Here is a 20165-nt window from a genome sequence, read left to right as displayed (position 1 = left end):
GGGGGGTGGGGTGGGGGGGTTAGAGGATCTTACCCCCATCTCATCCACCTGAGGTGTCTCTGTTGGCTTTAAAATCAAAGACCTGTATTAATGACTTGGACATAAATCCGCAGGTTTCACTTACACTGGGCCAAACATGTCAACATCACAGTCAAAGGTTTCAGAGACGAGACGAGACGTGGACAGGACAAAGTTAGTCGTCTTCACCTTTTCACCAACAAACTATGATCACGTTCCATAGTTTTCTACCTGACTCAACGTTTGACACAGGACAAAGAGACACATGGAACATTGTTCTGGAAGACTCACATCTGAACATTCCTACGTGGGGCTTGGAAAGTGCATGTCAGACTAGTGGACAACAGTGGAATCACATAAATAGGACATACGGACACAGCAGCACGGAAGACTGGCACACAACTTTATCCCCCCACCCCCGTGTATGTAACGGCCTGATGAGATTACAGGGACTTCATGGTCGACTGGAGTTTAAACAACATAAACTGATGAAACGGAAGAAAAAAAATTAACTCATGTCACGAATAAAGCAACGGCTACAAAACAAACCCCGAGGTTTTTTTTAAAGTATCGGCTTCAGGATCAAGCAACTGCACGTAGACGGTGACAGTGAAGACAGTGAACTTGGATGAATGGATTATAAAAAACCTATAGAACTAGTTTTAGGATAATAATATTGTATATTTTACTACAGCTAAAAACTGTTATTCCAGAAAAATACAACAGGACAAAAGTGATATCTACCATTATTTTCTACTGAATAGTTTCATTCATTTTTCACTTTTTTTTTTTTTTTTGTTTTTTGAAAAATATTTTAAAATTATACCTGCAAAACAAAAAGGCTTTGAAAGTTTTTTTTTAAAGTTACAGTTTTATGCTAAACAAAGAGAGTATAAGTATTTTTTTTTCTGGAAATGGGATTTATATTTTAAAGTAAAATTTTAGTCAACATTTTAGTAGACAAAAAAAATCAAATAAAGGTCACAAACAAATCTCCACCCACAGACAATCACAGTGTTTAGTCACTCAGGATGGATTTGGTTTTTGTGCAGTCGTTTGACAGCTGTGGTTTTAGACTGGACCTGGAGTCGACACCGAGAAGGGAAAGAATTCAGAGGCAGGCGCTCCAGACAGAAACGGCTTCATTGAACTGGTCAGAATGAGGTGCAGGGTGAGCAGAGATGATAACATGGAGAACTGGCTGGAGGAGGTTCTTTAGGTAATCCTGGCCACAGTGCAGAGGGAGCATGCGTTCAGCGTTGGCACATTTGGATGAGGAGGAGCCGCTGGTGAACTCATAGCAGTGCAGCAACTCATGCATGTCATTAGTGCCCTGTGCAACAAAACCAACACAGAGGGGCGCTCTCACAGTCAGGGTGCAGACAGAGGTGGAACGAGAGGAAATGAAAGACAGGAAGAAAAGAAAAGATAAGAAAAACACAGAGACCAGAGAGGGTGAGTCAGAGGGGGGGGGGGGGAAGACAGGCAGAGGAGGTGAAGGAGAGGAGAGGAGAGCAGAGGATCCGTGTTGGGATGTTCATGCACCTGACTGGAGTCTACACACCTGCAGCTACACATGAGCTCCACTCTGAGCTTTAAGAGCTCACTACAGGAAGACAGAACAAAACACAGAGACAATCACTCACAGACACACAGAGACAAGATCATCAAAGAACCTCAAACTCAGCTTCAATTCAACCGCCGTCAGCGCAAATGTTGAAAAAAAAATTAAACAAACAAAAAAAAAACACAGCAGGACTAACGTTAACAGTTCTGCTGCTTCTCATGATCAAGTCCTGATACATGAAAACAGACAAAGGTCGAAAGCATTTTTTTTTTATGTTCGTATCCGTTTCCTAAAGAAGAACTCTGACCAATTTAAGCAGATTTATCTTTTGCAAAAACACTATAGTCTAGTAATTATAAAAAGAAAAAAAAATTTAAAAACCCTCAAAAACAACAGTCATTGTTGTTGTTGTTCAGACTGTGAATGCAGCCCAGCAGTTAAAAACAAAACAAGGAAGTTGGTTTAAATCATTTTTGTCCACACTTATAACAACTATAATAACCGCTGGTTCATGTTGCGTTGCTCTTGTAACGTTATTGTGAGCACTGTTTGAACTCATTTCGTTGGATTTTTAATTTCTGGGCTGTGTTCACCACTGAAACTAAAACTCTGTGACCTCGTACTACTTCATATTGACCATACACACTGACCTCTGACGACCAAGCTACACTGTGACATTGATTTCCTTTCAATTGAATATCATTGTCACGTCATCATCACGTCTTTCAAGTAAAAAGAAAATGTGATTTATATTTTTTTAAATTTCCGATCTTGAACTTCACTGACGCTGCAACAAAAGATTTCTTACTGTTGCTAAGAAAAATATATTTTGAAGCACTGAGCTTCAGGGCCATTCTGTCTGGAGGAAACCATGAAGATGAGTGTGAACAGAGAAAGAAAGTCAAACTCCACAAAACACTATGGAAACAACTAACCGGAGGGGAGTGAAGTGGGTGGCCAAGCGCAATCTGTGAGAGGCAGGAACATGAAATGGATGTTAGAGAACAAGGTGAGCGGCTGATTGAGACTTCCCAGCATGCAAATGGAGAAGTCACAGTGGCCAGGTTAACAGCTGTACAATCCAAAACACAGCAGGGATAAAAACTGACCAGTTTGTTATCTGATCTGATCAGTTTGTTTCAACAACATGCAGAAAAAAAAACCAACAACAACAAACAAAATCAATAAATGGAATGTAAAAATAAAAAATGCCTCACAAGAGCCAGTGTGTGAGCCCTTGTGAAGTCTGCGTCATGTCGTCACAACACAGCTCTCCACGTACAACGTTTTTTTTACATGTACAGCACAACATGTACATAGTTCACAATACACAAAACACATGCACAACAATGAACAAACCCAACAACAGCACAATTATCACCACAGGTTTAAAATAAAAGTTATCGGTTTCATTTTTTCACACTCATGCAGGCACTGAAAAAAATAAAAAATAAAAAATGAAATATTTATACTCCAGCAAAACAGCACTGCAGCTCAGACAACAGAACAGGATGAACAGTCTGAGCTGGAAGATTGGCTAAAAAAAAACAAACCACACACCAGCAGCTCCAAATCACTAACTGAAGTTAGACAAATGTGACGCTCTGAAAATACTGTATATATGGTGTAATATTTGAGGATTTTTTTGGGATTATTTATCTATTTTTTTCATCCACCTGTTAGGCAGAAATAGTGAAAAGGAAATTAACGTTACTTCAATATAATAAAAAAGTATATTTAAAAATCGCAGAGATGTTTTCCTTTTTAAAAGCTATATTCAGGTTTTACAATTTACTGATCAATAAACTAACTCTCTCAAAGGTTAACTGGATAATTAAACATTTAAATTCCTGCTTAAATATACTCTCAATAAAAATTATTTATATATGTATATATTTATCTGACTTTAAGTGGGGCCCAAAAGATAAAGTTGTTCTGAAACACCAGGTCACACACAGAACAAAAGTCCAGTTCAACGTCATACTTGCCTCTACAAGTTTCTATGGAAACAATGTAAACAAGAGCAGGGATTAGAAAATGAAATCACAAAACATCTGGTTCAGAACCAAAAAAACAAAAACCAAAAACGTTACTGGAAGTCATTGGTTAACTGTCTGAGTCTTCACTGTGTTTCCTGTAATAAAACGTTTCTGAACACACTGAGAAAAATCCATCAGAACAGACTTCTACACACATTCTATGGAAATGTAGCACAGATACGAGACAGCGAAGGTCAAACTGAAGTTTTACAGTAAAAGCCAAAAATGAATCACATTCAATCTGACTGTAATCTGACTGTAATCTGACTGTAATCTGACTGTAATCTGACTCTCGTAAATAGATATCTGTAAACGCAGCTACTTTTCTCTTATTGTTCAGAACAATATAAATAAACAATGAACACACAACAGGACAAAAGCTTATGTTAGAGGACATGTTAGCATGTGATTGGCTGCTGGGTGGTCCAATTAGGGGAAACATGATTTATCCTGGGTGGTCCAATTAGGGGAAACATGAACATAATTTTCCAATTAGGGGAAACATGATTTATCACCAAATTACCATTAAGTAACTGATTAAGTAGACATGAAGTTAGCTCTCTGCAGTGAAACACTTATTGACTAAAAACATGGGAGATCTGGGCCAGGTGGGGCCCGCAGCCCTGATGTTTGACACCACTCTGAGAACCAAAACCCAGCACAGAAACAAAACACTGCGGTTGATTAGCATCTGGCTTTTAAGTAAGACTTCAGTTCAACTGAGAAGGCAGAAAAAGAGAGTACTTACATTCACTTCAGTGATAGCAATGTCAACGACGCTACCAACAACAATTAAGGCATCAAATGTGTTCCAAGCATCAGTGAAATAGTGCTGGTAACGCACAACATGACACATCACACAGGGTAGGGATGGTGAGAGAGAAAGAGTAGAGAGAGAAAAAAATAAACACCAGAAAAAGAGAGAGAAATATGAAGAAGGAAGAATGAGGTTTTAAAGAAATGGTAGTGGAAGGAGAACAGACAGAACAGAGAGAAAAAGAGAGAGAAAAAAACATTAGCATAGATTAGATTAGATTAAACAGTCAGAAACAGGAGACCTGCCATAGTGAGAGTGGAGGTGGGTTAGCTGTCAGAGACAGGACAGAGGACGAGGCGAGGCAGGTTGTCGAGGATTAGCTTACTTACATCAATCTCACTGAGAACAATGTCTACAATGCTGCCGATAACAACCAGGGCATCAAACACATTCCAGGCATCCCCAAAGTAGCCCTGATCACCGCGGAGTGTAGAGGGAGTGAAAGTAAAATAATCAAAAACAAAAAAAATCCTCATTCTCAAATTCAAGTCTTAATATTACTGTTAACTTCAAACACACAGCAAAGCAACGCTGAGCAGCTCTATTCTTAAAATCAGTCAAATTATCAGATGATGACGTTTTTATTTTTAACTTTTCATGCAGTTTAAGCCGGTCGCTAACTAGTAAAACATAAATAAATTTAAAAAATCACAGCAACCACTCCACTCCACACTCTCAGGTCTCTTACTAGCATCCTGTCTTTCTTTGGAACACACAGCTGTTGTTGAGGTGGAGCAGTCGTAGGGAGAGTGACAGAAACACCATCTTTTACACCTTCACATTTGCTGCTAAAGGGCAAGTTCAACCAAAACTTCTGATTTTACAAGAAAGGGCAAGTTCAACCAAAACTTCTGAATTTACTGGATTCACAACTACAGTGTATATAGGAATGAAAATCTCTTGAACAGAATCAGGATTTACAGAAATGACTGACAAAGATTTAATACTGGTATTAAAGATGGTAATGTTTCCCATAAACCTTCCATTATGACATTAATATTTATTGTGAATTTTCATATGAACTTCGCTACAAGAGTGAGTTTCTTTATCCAAAGCCAAAGGCCATGAGATATAAACTATAAACTATATTCATGAATGTCATTTTTTTTTAAATATTTGAGTCTTAGATTAAACGAACAAACATCAACTAACGAGGGGTAATTTGGTGACTCACCCTGGGTTTGAAAGCGATCAGTTTGAGAACCATTTCCACAGTGAAGACAGCAGTGAAGACCATGTTAAGAATGTCCATGACGTAGTTGAACGTCGCCGACTGTCCGTGGTGCTGCAGAACATGAAGTGAAATAGAGAATTATACAAAGTGGGAGATACAGAGTCTCTCTGGTGTTATTGTTACTTCAAAATTAAATCATTAGGTTAAAGCTAACGTCCTACCTGCACAGCCAGGCAGAGCGTGTTGAGCATGATAAGTACAAACATGATGTACTCAAACCCAGTGGAGTTCACCACATACCAGAACTTGTACTGGTACGGGTTCTTGGGTATGTACCTCCTCAGGGGACGAGCCTTCAGAGCGTATTCAACACACTGACGCTGCATACAGACAGAACGACTTCAGTTTCCTTCATGTTCAAGATCAGCCATGTTCTCCTCACTCGTCGTCACACTCGTCGTCACACTCGTCGTCACACTCACCTGGTTCTTGTCGAGTTCACAGTTTTTGTACTCTTTCTCTCCCTGTTCCTGGAACGTGACGATCACGAAACCCACGAAGATGTTCATCATGAAAAAGGCGATGATGATGATGTAGATGATGAAGAAGATGGAAATCTCCACGCGGTAGTTGTAAATTGGACCCAGATTCTCTCTGTTGGAGTCGATGGCCTTGTACAGCAACCTGAGGAAAGTCAACGCAGTTAGAAAATAACTAAGAAGAAATGAAAGTACATGTGAAATTACACAGAAGCATTAGGAACAAGTTAGTGGTTAAAAAATGAACCTAAAATGTCTGTCTACTGAATCTACTGTATTTAAATATTAGGAGGAGCTTGAAGGAATATATAAAAATAACTTTAGTTTTTTAAGTTTATTAAGAAATGGTTAAATATCAACAAACGAATGAAACTCCAAGTATCTAAAAGGACAAAGTTAAATCAAATAAAAAATGGTTTATACACAATAAAGTTTATTTAAATAAGTTGCTAAAAGTAGCATTAGTATTTTAAATACATGAACCAGAAAAGTATTATTTACATTTAATTAAATAAGCCTGTTATTTAGTAACGTAGTTAATTAGCTAAAAAGCCTTAAAGTTAGATAAAATGTACCACAATTAGCTAAAAAGCTACCTTAAAGTTAGATAAAATGTACCATATTCAACTAAAAGGGTTCTTAAATTATCAGAATGTCGACAGAAAAGTCAGTACAGACTGTAAACGAAAGACTTTCTGTTGTGTTGAAAGGTCAGAAGGTCAAATCTTACGCAGGCCAGCCTTCAAAGGTCGACACCGTGAACAAAGCCATCATGGCCATGAGGACGTTGTCGAAGTTGAAGTCACTGTTGTGCCACACCCTCTTGTGCATGGTCGGCTGGTTCACGTCCCCGTCCTTGTACACGATGTACGTTCCCCTGAGGTAAAGGAGCACACGTTTGATGACAGCGTAGCGCTGGGCGTTACGCACAAACACAGACAGTCACACTAACTTGCACTCTTCAGGGTTGGACTTGGCTTCATCTGTGCAGCGGTAGAACTTCCCCTGTGGAGAAAAGAAGCAAGGCAGTTTGACCTGACGGTTCAATCGCCCCCGTATCACATCGATCTGTTGAAGTGCCCACCTTAAAGAGCTGCACGCCGATGCAGGCGAACATGAACTGGAGCAGAGTGGTGACGATCATGATGTTACCGATGGTTCTGATGGCCACAAACACACACTGCACTACATGCTGCAGAAAAAATAATAATAATAAAAAAGGTTTTCAGAAAACATTCAAGTAAAATAAAAAAGGTTTTCAGAAAACGTTGAGATGTGAACTTCCTGCTGGGAATGATGTCAAGAGGCCGTCGTACCTTCAGGCCTTTGGCCCTGTTGATGGCCCTGAGGGGCCGAAGGACACGAAGGACCCTAAGAATCTTCACCACTGAGATGGCCGAGGACCTAAACAGTAAGTATTGTTTAGTAAATGGCTGCTGTGAAACGAGAAGCAAATTCAATGTTTCAAAAAGAAATGAATAACTACTGCCCTCTGCCCCAATCTGGACACAATAAAATGTTTTACTTCATAATAAAACAGAGCTTAAAAATAAATATTACAAAATAATAACAATTACAAAGCAGAGCAATATAATAATGAAAAAATAAGGCGCCCCCCACTTTGAGAACCACAGCCTTTGAACAGGCAGGTAACAGAAAAGTGTCTTTAATATTGACACTTAAAATCTTCTAGGTAATAAAGTGTTGAACAGTCATTCCTTAAATGACTTTTCCTGGTGTTTCGACTCACTGAATTCCGAAGGAGACGAGGGAGACCCCGACCACCAACAGGTCAAGGAGGTTGAAGTAATTCCTACAGAACGCTCCTTTATGTAGGAAAGCTCCATATGTGGTCATCTGGTGGGAGGGTGAACAGTGTCAGAGACGGCGACATACGACGGTGATCAACTTTCTCATCAATCATACACACACACACACACACACACACACACTCTGTTTCAACACTCTGGGTCGGGGTGGCGACCTTAGGTCAGCGCTACAGTATAGAAGGCAAAAATCTCCAACCCCTGTGGCCCAGAACTGCATGAATGTAGTAGTAAGTCATTCATTTCACAATCTGCTACGGGATGAGGCAATAAAACATGCATTTTGTTGCCATGATGTCGGGGGGGGGGGGGGAGGGGGTATTTAAGCAAAGATTGACGGCGATTGGAAAACAGATATGACCTTACTGTCACATTCATGTGGACCACGAACTAAAAACACATCCAATAAAATCATCTTGTAAATTTCAGAACTAAAAGGGAGGAAAGGCTCTGTTTGGAACCTGAGGAGGCGCACAGGCAGAGAAGATCGCAAACAGCCAACGGGATCTAATCAAAAAGGATTTCTGAATTCACTCGGTGCGTGTGCAAATGTGGAGTCGTGCACGGAGACGACCGGAGGAGTTAGTGCTGCCAACTGAGAGCTTTAAAGTCAAACAGATCTGCAGACACGACTCCACATCTCTACACACAGAGTCAGGGAAGGCAGACGGACCATGTTTGGCGAGAACATGGCCGCTGTTGCCCCCTCTTTTATTGTGTAATCTGAGAGCAGTCGGTCAGTCAGAGAGAAAGAGAGAGAGAGAGAGAGAGAGAGAGAGAGAGAGAGAGAGAGAGAGGCAAGGCATCGTCGGCGTTGACCGGAGTTGACTTCACATCTCTGTTGCAGCAACTCCAGCCAACGCCTTCATCAAAGGTCTGCTAACAGCCGGCTAGGCTAACGTTTGCATCATGAGAATCATTCCAGTATGGCAGCCCAAATGACGTGAGTAGAGTTGAATGTCAATGTGATGTTTCCTTCCCCCCGACAGGAGTCAGTTTTGGCACAAATCACGTGCTCTGTGTTTGGTTTTTTTATGTTTTTGTTTTGGATTTTTTTTTTGGTTTGTAAAAGAGGTGCCGTGAAGAAAAAGAAATCAAGTCAGATAGGAGAAAGGAAACAAACAAGCCAGGCTGGATTGAGTGGCAGGTGACACACAGGGAGAGAATGCAGCAAAGCCCTTATTGTCACTTAAGGGGTTACCTTCAATACGATCTCAAATGTAAACATACTAGTGAAGACATAATCTGCATAGCCTAGGATCTGGAAGGCAACGAGACGTTGGATTGAGGTGGGGTTAGTGACAGCACGGACGGGGACACACACAAGACATTTACCTTCAACACGATCTCAACAGTAAAGATAGCCGTGAAAGCATAGTCAAAGTAACCAAGTATCTGCAAAGAGCAACGCAGGTGTTGAACAAAGACAGGTCATTGAGTAGGATAAATATGAACTAGATATAGATTTTTTAAAAAAAGTATATATATATATATATAAAAAAAAACAAGGAGGAGAGAAGAGAGAAAAAACATTAAAGTAAAACTGGAAATATTATCTGTCAGGCAGCACATGATCAACAGGAATATATATAATAAATAAATAAATAAATAAATAAATCAGTCATTCTGTCTGTAGTTGAACTTTTTCTAACAGTCACAGAAAAGATGTTTAGTGGTTTGCTGTTGGCTACTGGCAGTTGCAGGGGATTATGGGGGATTGACGAGGGGGTGCAACATGGAAGAAGAATTTCAATTTGGATATTTATATATCTGCACTGTGATTTAAAAAAAAATCAATTCATGTGTTCAAAAATTTAAAAAAACTTGACGGAATTCAATTTTGATTCGAATTAAAATTTAATTCTTTCTGCCAAACGACTGTTTTAGTTTTAACATTTATGGCCTTTTTAGGAAACAGATCAAGTTTACTTTCTTTTTCTTTTTTTATTGAAAAAATAATATATCACAGGAATGTTTAAATCTGATACTGAAAAATACTTCTGTTTAGTCCAAAAATGTGTCTCCTTCAGGTGAATGTACTGTTTTACACAGTAATTTTACTGATAAAATAATGTCTTTGATAAATTGTGTTCTAAAATTATCGCCTAAATCACGGACGTAAAACAAACTGGAAAGAAAAGGGTTAAACACAGACAAAACATTTTATATAAAATATAATGTTTAATTTAATGTTTTTCTCTGTTGTAATAAATAGGTAATAAACAGATTAATCATTGATTAAATGGAGTCATTAAAGTGTAAAGATTTAAGATTTAAAGATTAACGTATATTTTTTTCCAACTACAGAAACTCATTCATCGACGTGAAGTTTTAAAAACTTACAATATTTCGCGCTGAAAAGTTTCGGATCGGATCCTCGGCAGCGAGTGAGACGGAGCTGAGCATGATGAAGACCAGGATGAGGTTGGTGAAGATGTGGTGATTGATGAGTCTGTGGCAGAACACACGAACCCTGCAGAGCACAGAAAGGTGTGTGTGAGAGTGTGTGTGTGTGAGGGGAGACAGTGGGGGGGGACGGAGCGGGTGCATCTTACGGGTTTGTGCTGCTAAAAATGAAGAAGGCACTTCCTTCAGGGATGGGAGTGATCTTCTCCTTCTTCACCAGCTCAGAGATGACGGGTCGAGGCCCCGAGGGAACTTCAGGATCTTCCTCCTCCGCTGCGGTGTCGTCAATGTCCTCCTCCTCCTCCTCCTCCTCCTAGTGGCCAGACAGAAGAAGACAAAACAGCAGAGGTTGAACTGAAGTCTCAAACGTTAGACTTCTGTGAAGGTGTGAGGGAGAAAGGACGGCTACCTTGTCCTGGACCTCATCGTCCGCTTTGTCACTGAAACACAGACATTTTAAAAATAAATATAAAACACACCGGAGGAAAAAACGGTGAGTGTTTGATATGATGTTGGATTTGAAGATGAATAATCACTCTTTCTTGTCTCCGTCGTCTGTGTTCAGAGACTCGGCATCTGCCAGGTTGTCCACAGCGATGGCCAAGAAGACGGTCAGCAGGTTTTCAACCATCAACCACAGAAGGATCAGTTTGGTTTCCCCTCTCTCTCCTCCTCCAGAACAGACATTTATCATAAAAAAACTTCCTTGAAAACTAAAGTTTAAACATGACTCAAACTCAAACCGCTGCCTGTGACAGGATACAGTTTCCACAGATAAAGAGGATGATGAAGTAGAAGCACACAACCATCCCGCTGGATGAAGGACCTCCGTAGGCCATGATTCCATCGTACATGACGGCGTTCCAGTCTTCTCCCGTCAGGATCTGAAATCAATCATGTTGACAGTGATGAGACAACTGTCGGAACTGCAGGAAGACTGGGATAATATTTGACACAAATGTACGACTACAAACACAGACTTCAGTCACTGACACTGCAGCAGTTTTACTAAAAAAGTACAGAATAAACGTCACCATAAAAAGGTTCTTATTCAGTGGTAACGCTGTGAAAAAGTTCAGTGGACCGTCACCATAAAAAGGTTCTTATTCAGTGTTAACGCTGTGAAAAAGGTCAGTGGAGAGTGAAGAGTTTACTGTAAAGTCCCTCTCTCTGTCACTGAACTACAGTGAATTATAGATGCATTTGGTTCAAGTCCCACTATGGATTTATTGATTTCTGGCTCTGTGAGAGATAAACTCTGGATTATTTCATCGTCCTCAGTTTCTCTTCTCTTTAACCTGTGTTTAAATATAAACTGGAGGCAGGGGACGTGGGACAAAAAGACAATGAACTGCACTTTGATGACGGGCCTAGGTGAAGTGTCTAAAACAGGGGACTCAAACTCAAACTCACTAATTTATTTTCCCCATTTTTTAATAATCAACTAAAGCATTTCAATATTTATAAATATAGACGTAAAGGGCAAAATTCAATTACTATTATTACTATAACTAATCTCCATGGTGCAGCCGTTAGTGAGCCTGCCTCGGAAACAGAGAGCAGAGAGTCCTGGGTTCGATTCCCAGAGGAACCACATGCTTGACTGTTATAAAAGCGTCTGCTAAATACATAAATACATAAATGTAAATGTTAAAAAATTAACACCGAGGTGATGGACGTTGTGAGGGGTTCACGGGCCACAGTTTGAGACCCCTCGTCTAAATGCAAAGTTTCACAAATGTGAACTGGGCTGGACAACAGTTCTGTCTGGAGAATAAGTTTGGGAACCACTGATATAAATCTCATGTCCACGATTTTCCTCGTATCCCTGCGTTTTTTGGAACCGATGCAGAAAAGAAAAAGTTGCTGATCAGCCAAGTACCTGAAAGACGGTGAGGAGGGCCTGGGGGAAGTTGTCAAAAGTGCTCCTCTTGGTTTGAGTCTCGTCAAAGTTGAACTTTCCACCAAACACCTGCATCCCCAGGAGGGAGAAGATGATGATGAAGAGGAAGAGCAGCAGCAGCAGGGAAGCGATGGACTTCATGGAGTTGAGCAGAGACGCCACCAGGTTACTGAGCGACTGCCAGTGGCTGAGGGGGGGGGTCAGGGGTGAGGGGTCGGGGTTGAAAGATAAGATAAGAGAAGAGGAAAACACTTTGTTTCCACACAGTCAAGGAGGTGTGAAGACTGTCCTACCGCGTGACCTTGAAGATCCTCAGCAGACGCACACAGCGGAACACGGAGATGCCCAGAGGAGACATGATTTCAAACTCCACCAGAATGGTTTCTGTAATTCCTCCACACACCACGAAGCAGTCGAATCGGTTGAACAAGGAGACGAAGTAGGCCTGCAGACCCAGACTGTACATCTTCACCAACATCTCACAGGTGAACATGGCCAGCAGCACCTTGTTGGCCACATCTGGGAAAAAATAAATAATTTTTTTACCACACTCGTCTCAAACAGATCAGACTTTGTGGACACGTGGACCGCGGTGTTCGTACCCTGGACTTGCGTCAACCACATGGGTTGATTGTAATGTTCCGAGGATATGGTGAGTGTGTTGAGGAACACCAAGATGATGACCAGCCAATAGAAAGGCACCGATTTCACCGCCAACCGGCACTTCCTGCGGCAGAACCTGTTCCAGCGGCGCCAGCGCCGACTACAGGGAAACGAAGATATGAAACCATTAGTGGAGAAAACAGCGTGTGTCCGGTCACAGTCAGTCAAACAGAGACGATGAAACAGATAAAAAAACAACATTAATGTAGAGGAGCCATAATGTTGTTATTGTCTTCTGTTTATTTCTCTATAAATGTTGTTTTTTTTCTCCTTCTCTTCCTGCCTCACGGCTCCGTCTTTAACAAACTTTGCAAACACAACCTGAAGCAGTGAGACACAAAAAAAAAATACTGACCTGAACTTGGACTTTGAAATCTTTTGACTGAAAAACAAAAGAGTTTGTGATTAGATTTTAAATTTAAAAATTGGAGTTAAATGTTGTCAACACGACGGTCGTCGCGTTCACGCTGCACGTTCTCACCACAGAGTTCCGCAGCACGGCGTCTTCTCGTCCTCCCCGTTCTGATTCTCCGTGTTCACAGACTCAGTTTCACTGGCTGGAACGCTCGCTGCAGCAAAGACGCAGATCGAGAGTTAGACACAGAAATAAAGACGAGAAATTAACCCTGTGTTGTTCTTGGTTACTTTGACACAGAAACAACACAGTGACTCCCAGGAGCAGGAAGTTTTCAAAAGAAGAGGAGAGAAAAATACAGAAATAAAAAAAAACAAAAAAACGATCGGCCAGATTTTACCAGGACATTTACCCAGAGAAAAGGTCAAATGATAAATATCAAATTTTATATATATGTTTTTAAATCCAATAATAACTGAGAAATGGAATGGTGTAAAAAAAAACACCGCAGTGTTTAACATTTGAACATTTAAAACTGACTGACATCAAGAGGGAAACAAAAATAAGTTCTTTGATGTTCAAACATGAGGATCGAGGCACACAGTGAGGACGTACGTACGTGTTTCACAGACACAGATTCACTCAGCACTCACCTTTTTTTTTGTCAACCAAATACAAACCTTAGTTTGGACGTATTTTTTATATTTAGGTGCAATTTTTACGGCACCGTCGTGTCTGAGTTGATGCTCAGAACCAAAGGTACGTTTAGCTGTTCTATGTTCACACTCAGTTTGACACTCAGTTTGACACCAGTACATAACAGGACAATTTCAACAGCTGTAGAACAACGGTGGGAAAGCACAGGATTTACCATGAGTGTCGGACGACTGGCTGAACCACCCAAACATTCCTTTCTTCTTCCCAGTGAGGTCAGCCAGAGTCACATTACTCATTGGGACGAGAGTAATAGGTGGTCCAGTAGTTGATACCAGGAGCAGGGGGGGGGGGGGGGGAGTGGAGACGAAGAATGGGCTGCTATCAAAATGGGTCAGAGCACACAGGCATCACAGGACAACAACAGTGTTCAAAGAAATCAATATCCAACGATGACAAGCGCAGCGGGAGCCACGGTGGGGTGGGGGGGGGGGGGCGCGGACCCCGACGAAGGCCACGGACCACAGACCTGGACTGACATGTGAGCAGGCAAATTAAAGCATTTGCCTTCTCACATGTCGGTAGAAGCTAACGTGTTGTTCACAGACACCAACGGCCGGGATGGATGTTGACGAGACGCAGCATGGAGCACACACACAGAGACTGTGGTTCTGGTGATGTTTTCAATGGGAATCTTTAAAAAAAAAAAGACTATAGGTATGAACGACTGTGTACTACAGAACAGCTGAAACACAGTGAACAACACAAGTAATATAGTAATTTATGAGCAAAGGTAAATGGATTATCTGCGTATAATAAAATTAATTCTTTTAACATTTGCAAAATGTGCAACTTCACTGCTTTGTTTACAAAAAAACTTTTCCTGTGTGGAGCTCCATTTGTCACTGTGTCTAAGGCTCGTTCTGCTGATGGCTTTTATTTCTATGGTAATGCTACAAAAGTACTGCATTCCCTGAGTATATTCCCTATTTGTCCAGTACTTTTTCCTACAATTTCTCCATCATTTTGTCGCGTCAGTATAAAGACTAACCTACGGTGGTTAAGGAAGAAGACTTGTGTCCAAAATATATGCTTATGTATGCACAAATATATAGAATAAGGAAATAATAATAAAAGTATTATCACATATTCCTCTCTTTTCAATTTCCTAAATTTCCCTCTCATTCCAACTGATATTTAACCCGTTTAAAACACAGAATAATGTCATGGTCCTTTTGTTTTTATAAACAATTTGAGACGTTTTCTGACAAGACAAACAAACCACATTAACACCTGTAACTGTTATACTTTTATATATATTCTACACTTTTTCTAAACATTAAAAATAATTCTCCATCTACATTCGTTACTGGACAACTCGGTGCTTACGGGTGCGTTTGCCCTCCTCGGCCTCGTCCTCAGGGTCGATGTCTTCCGCCTGTGTGATCCAGTCCAGGTAACCCATCAGATCCTCCTCCAGCTGCTGCTTCTCACGCAGCTTCTGGAAGTCTCCGCGGGCCTTGGCCTTTTCTCTCTCCTTGGAAAACTCTCTGATTTCATAAAGAAGTACACAGGCATTTTAATAAAAAATAAAATATATACAGTATATATATATGAAATATTCCTTTACAGCAAAAAGTACAAAATACAAACAAACACACAGAAGAGAAGTAAAACCACAGCAAGTGCATTAAAAAAAATATCCGCTAGGAATTGTTTCTTCAAAGGGGTTCGACGCCCAAATATTGGTCGAGGGTAACAATAACCAAGATTTTTTTAACCATTATTTTAATATAATGTAATAAAAATGCAGCATATAATATAATATATATCATATATATATAAAATGTCATAATGTGTAAAATTTAAACAGCTCTGTATTTCTGTTGAATGAGCCTAAAGAACACAACTTGATATATAAGATATTTATATATAAATATGAAAAAAAATCCTGATTCCTTCTCATCTGAGAATAAAAAGTTCACAGCCTTAATTTTAACTGTACAAAAATTAAGTAAATTGGTATTTGATAATGATACTTCAAGTTCAATTGTTCTCCCAGCAGAGTCCCATATTATTTGAGTTCAAAGATATTACTGCTAAATGAGTGCTTTTTTAAAGCCTGGCCACTGGGGGGAGACGTACACCGCTGAAATACGGCACACAGCTACTGTATATGTGGAGCCTGATAGTACAGTAACATATTCTTCAGGGCTGCATTTAAAAATCACACAGAAAAGGCAGATGGTTCGGTGAGACGGGCCACATTTACACTCCATCAATAATTACTGCTGAAACTACAAGATGTCAACAGACAGCACTGAAACACCCCCCCCCACTCTCCCTCCAGGGGTGGCTGTTGGTAAGACGCAGAACCCCATCCCCCCTTCTGCACTGAGCTGGGAAAGCAAACCGTGATTTCAGAAAGCTTAGGAGCGCAAAGGAAGTGAAAGGCGAGGAATAAGATTAATTTCTCCCTCAGAACGTTGGGTAGGTCGGGGCTGGAGGATGCTGGGAAATGCTCACTTTGCAGTTGTGGTAAAAAAAAAAGGACAAAAGTCAGAGGAAAAAAAAAAGAAAACGCCTGAGTATGAAGATATATTTACTGTATATTAAGGCGCCCGGTGTGATATATGTGTTTCTGACTGTTTCTAAATAAGCCATAGAACGGGTCTGGAACTCAAACTAATCCACGGACAACGACAAAGAGGCCGTAAAAACGGCAGCATCAGCAACACAGAAGTCCAACTAAAACAACCGGAACTGAAAAGGTCTCAACGTCAGGTCATTTAAAGAGCGAAGTCGTCGTCTGCATAAGTGCACACACTGACGATGACGATGATGCAGATCAGCTTTTTTTTTTTTCCTATGACAGTAAAGTCATCACTGGTCATAAACTGATTAGACGAGCGTGTTTGAGAGTAGCCAATCAGATGCAGGGAGTAGGGCGGGAAACATCTGTTATTGTCAGTATTTGATAATAAGTTACAGACGCTCTGACAGGCAAAACAATTCAAACAGTGCATTAATAAATAAATAAATAAAAACCACTGCAAACGAACTTCAACCCACTGCAATCTGAAACCACGCCACAGGCCACACCTCTTACCCACTCAGCACACCCAACACAAGGTTCAACACAAAAAAGGAGCCAAGTATGATCAGGCTAACAAAATAAAGCCACGGGGTCTCCCATCCGACGGCATCGTTGACCTACAGGAGTCAAAGGCATGTGGTTAACAGACAGGACAGCAGGGGGTGACAGAGAACCCAGCGCAGGTTCTCTGTCAGCCAAGAGAAGGAGGAGGTGCTTACCCGCTCAACACACCCAACACCAGGTTAAGAACGAAAAAGGAGCCGAAGATCACAAGACTCACAAAGTACACCCACGGAAGCTCAAAGCCCATAGCATCATTCATCTGGAGGAGGAAGAGGAGGAGGAGGAGGAGGAGGAAGAGGAGGAGAGGAAGTAGAAACAGGACAGAGAGCGGAGTCAGAGCTGACAGTGACAAACAGAACAACCAAAGATTTCACTTCAGATGAAGAAAATACAGAGTGTGAAGCTTATAAAACCGTGGGGATTCCTCAGAGGAGGGCTTATATGTATGTATGTATGTACATATATGAAATATATATTTATTTTTGTTTTACATTTCACACTTTACGACCACAAGTTATTTTTTTATTACATTCCCACATTATATCTGTTGAGGCTCAGCTTCTGTGGGGCGTCACTTGTGGTAAAGATCTTAAAAATAAAATACTTTTTTTTTCCCCCAAAGTCCTGGATTCAGAGAATCTATTATTGTGTTTTCTTCATTTGTTCATTTTTACAATTCTTCTCCTTTTATCTCAGAGACGATCCCTATTTGAATCTCCGCACCTAAAATTAGCTTCTGTTGTCTGACGGAGCAGCGAACCCCCACGTTAAAGAAAAGCATAGTGTTGTCAGAGTAGCTGCTAAAAGCCTTCAGAAAACCAATCAATCAATCAATCAATCAGACCAGAGTGATGAGAGCCGCCTGGAGGAAAGAACCAGCAGCTCCATCATCAGGATGTCAGCAGAACTACAGTGGACACATCACACAGTGAAGGGACTCACCCAGTACAAGACGTCGGTCCAGCCCTCCATGGTGATGCACTGGAAGACCGTCAACATGGCAAACAGGAAGTTGTCAAAGTTGGTGATGCCGTTATTGGGACCCTGCCAACCCTCCCTGCACATGGAGCCGTTGAGGGGGCACTGGCGCCCGTGACCTGAGATCGCACATGGAGCCGATTCCTCCTCAGCTATCACGTCTAGAAAACAAGACACGTTTTTTTTTGTTTGTTTGTTTTTTTACACAATCAGAATGAAATAAAAGCTACTTTTACTCATATTGGGCATATTTGGAATTTTTTAAAGTTTTATTTCTTTGTGAAATATAAATAAATCAGACGTATGACCTGTTCTTTTTAATCGAGTAAAAAAAATACACTAGTTGTTGCACAAACAAGCACGGTGCTCTTCAGAGTCTGGTCATTTAACACAAAAATCCCCCTTTTTAAGTATTGAAATGCCCATTGTTCACAGCATGGAGTTGATTGTGTTGGCGCTGAGGGCGGTACCTGTTCCAGACCAATAGCAGGTTGCGTGCATTTTGCCAATGAAAAGCTCCAGGCCGATAATAGCGTAGATGATAATGACAAACAAGACCAGCAGGGCGATGTGAAGGAGAGGGACCATGGCTTTAATGATGGAGTTTAACACCACCTGTAAACCTATGGAGGAGAGAAAGGAAAGAACATACTCAACACAGCGATAAATGAGAAAACTGCAGAGAGTCTCTTCTCTTTATGATGTTAGAAGATGAGTCTGGTTGATTACAGCTAATTAGCCTAAGAGAGTGGTTCTCAATTTATTCACCGTATTCTGTATTTGAGGAACAGGGTAGAAACTGAGCAGCTGTATTTTTCATAATAATAATAATAATAATAATAATAATAATAATAATAATAATAATAATAAAGTCCCTTATTCGTCCTAAAATGGTGAAACTGACAGTGTGAGTTTTTGGAAACGACACAAGCTGCCACAGGAGGCGCCATTAGGGAAATGTGGTTCCTCTGGGAATCAAACCCATGACTTGCAATCCAGGCGTGCTAACCGCTACACCATAGAACCACCAAGATAGTATTAGTACTTATAGTATTAGTACTAGAGGAGGTAAATTTGAAAAAAAAAAAAAAAAAGAACTGATACATTTGAGCCACATTGGACAAAGTTTTGGGATACATGTGCTCAAAATATTATTGCAAGAACAATGCAACATGATTCCCTCTCGATCATATTATAATGGTGTATTTCTGTACACTGTCAAAATGATATTTCTTTTTTTTAAAAAACAACAAATAAACAAAAAAAGGTTTTATCACGTGAAATAAAATGTATTTTATGAGGGTCTTTTTTTCCCTTTAATGACGTCCTACTGCCACCTACAGTACATCAGTGGTAAGTCGAGTCATAAATCACACTCAGGCCTGTAGTCGGTCCAGAGACATTCTGTTCATATAAAAAGTTGCCGCTGTTATTCTGGGTTTATGTCTGCAGGGACTTGATGTAGTTGAGTTGATGTTGCTGAAAAGATAAAAACAGTCTGGCGGTCTGCAGAGACAGACCATATGGACTGGTACCTACAGCTTTACACTTCACTTTAAAAACAAACAAAAAACAAACAAACTGTGTAACCTTTGCAGTATGTACAGAAATGATTTGCATGCATAATGCTGTGTGTTGCCTCCTACTGGGTACTCCTGAGACCAGCCGCAGGGGTCGCAGCACACGGAAGGCTCGAAGGGCTTTAACATCAAATCCACCTGGTTTTCCTCCGTGTCCATGCATCGACGGATGGCTTTGAGGTCCCTCCACTTCCTCCTTATCATCTTTGGTCAAAAGCTCCAAAGCAACACTGAAGAGTCTGGTAGAAAAACAAAACAATCGGAGATGAAGATTATATTTTTTTTTTCTGACACCAGCATTCTCCATACAATCCCCTGACTATTAAAATAGATTAATGAAATGAGCCTCAATGCTGCCATCTAGTGACATTCACTTTCATATACAGATGTTTTTCCCCCAAAAAACTATTTTTAGGGCACACATCATTTGGCGAAACCCAGGCGTTGTGTGATTGGGTTTTCATTATCGGAGGAAAGAAAAAAAAA

General features: G+C 40.6%; 1 protein-coding gene across 1 annotated transcript in view; it reads right to left on the bottom strand.

Moving 5' to 3' along the window:
• Positions 1–20165, bottom strand: part of cacna1da (calcium channel, voltage-dependent, L type, alpha 1D subunit, a) — a 45241-nt gene that overhangs the window by 12700 nt on the left and 12376 nt on the right. The window contains exons 5-30 of the mRNA XM_025060107.1: positions 19746–19918; positions 18570–18722; positions 18064–18260; positions 17277–17380; positions 15351–15511; positions 13434–13521; positions 13308–13334; positions 12892–13052; positions 12583–12808; positions 12269–12476; positions 11146–11270; positions 10923–11006; positions 10796–10826; positions 10536–10699; positions 10324–10453; positions 9316–9375; positions 7905–8011; positions 7471–7558; positions 7239–7346; positions 7107–7159; positions 6885–7031; positions 6098–6299; positions 5837–5995; positions 5616–5726; positions 4373–4456; positions 34–66 (exon numbers count right to left, since the gene is read on the bottom strand). Coding sequence (XP_024915875.1) covers positions 34–66; positions 4373–4456; positions 5616–5726; positions 5837–5995; positions 6098–6299; positions 6885–7031; positions 7107–7159; positions 7239–7346; positions 7471–7558; positions 7905–8011; positions 9316–9375; positions 10324–10453; positions 10536–10699; positions 10796–10826; positions 10923–11006; positions 11146–11270; positions 12269–12476; positions 12583–12808; positions 12892–13052; positions 13308–13334; positions 13434–13521; positions 15351–15511; positions 17277–17380; positions 18064–18260; positions 18570–18722; positions 19746–19918 — 3184 coding nt within the window. The remainder of the gene's footprint in view (positions 1–33; positions 67–4372; positions 4457–5615; positions 5727–5836; positions 5996–6097; positions 6300–6884; positions 7032–7106; positions 7160–7238; positions 7347–7470; positions 7559–7904; positions 8012–9315; positions 9376–10323; positions 10454–10535; positions 10700–10795; positions 10827–10922; positions 11007–11145; positions 11271–12268; positions 12477–12582; positions 12809–12891; positions 13053–13307; positions 13335–13433; positions 13522–15350; positions 15512–17276; positions 17381–18063; positions 18261–18569; positions 18723–19745; positions 19919–20165) is intronic.

The sequence above is a fragment of the Cynoglossus semilaevis genome, chromosome 11 (genome assembly GCF_000523025.1).
Source record: "Cynoglossus semilaevis isolate Cse_v1.0 chromosome 11, Cse_v1.0, whole genome shotgun sequence".
Classification (NCBI taxonomy): domain Eukaryota; kingdom Metazoa; phylum Chordata; class Actinopteri; order Pleuronectiformes; family Cynoglossidae; genus Cynoglossus; species Cynoglossus semilaevis.
Note: the sequence above shows the minus strand (reverse complement) of the source record. Positions and strands in the feature narration are given on the sequence as shown.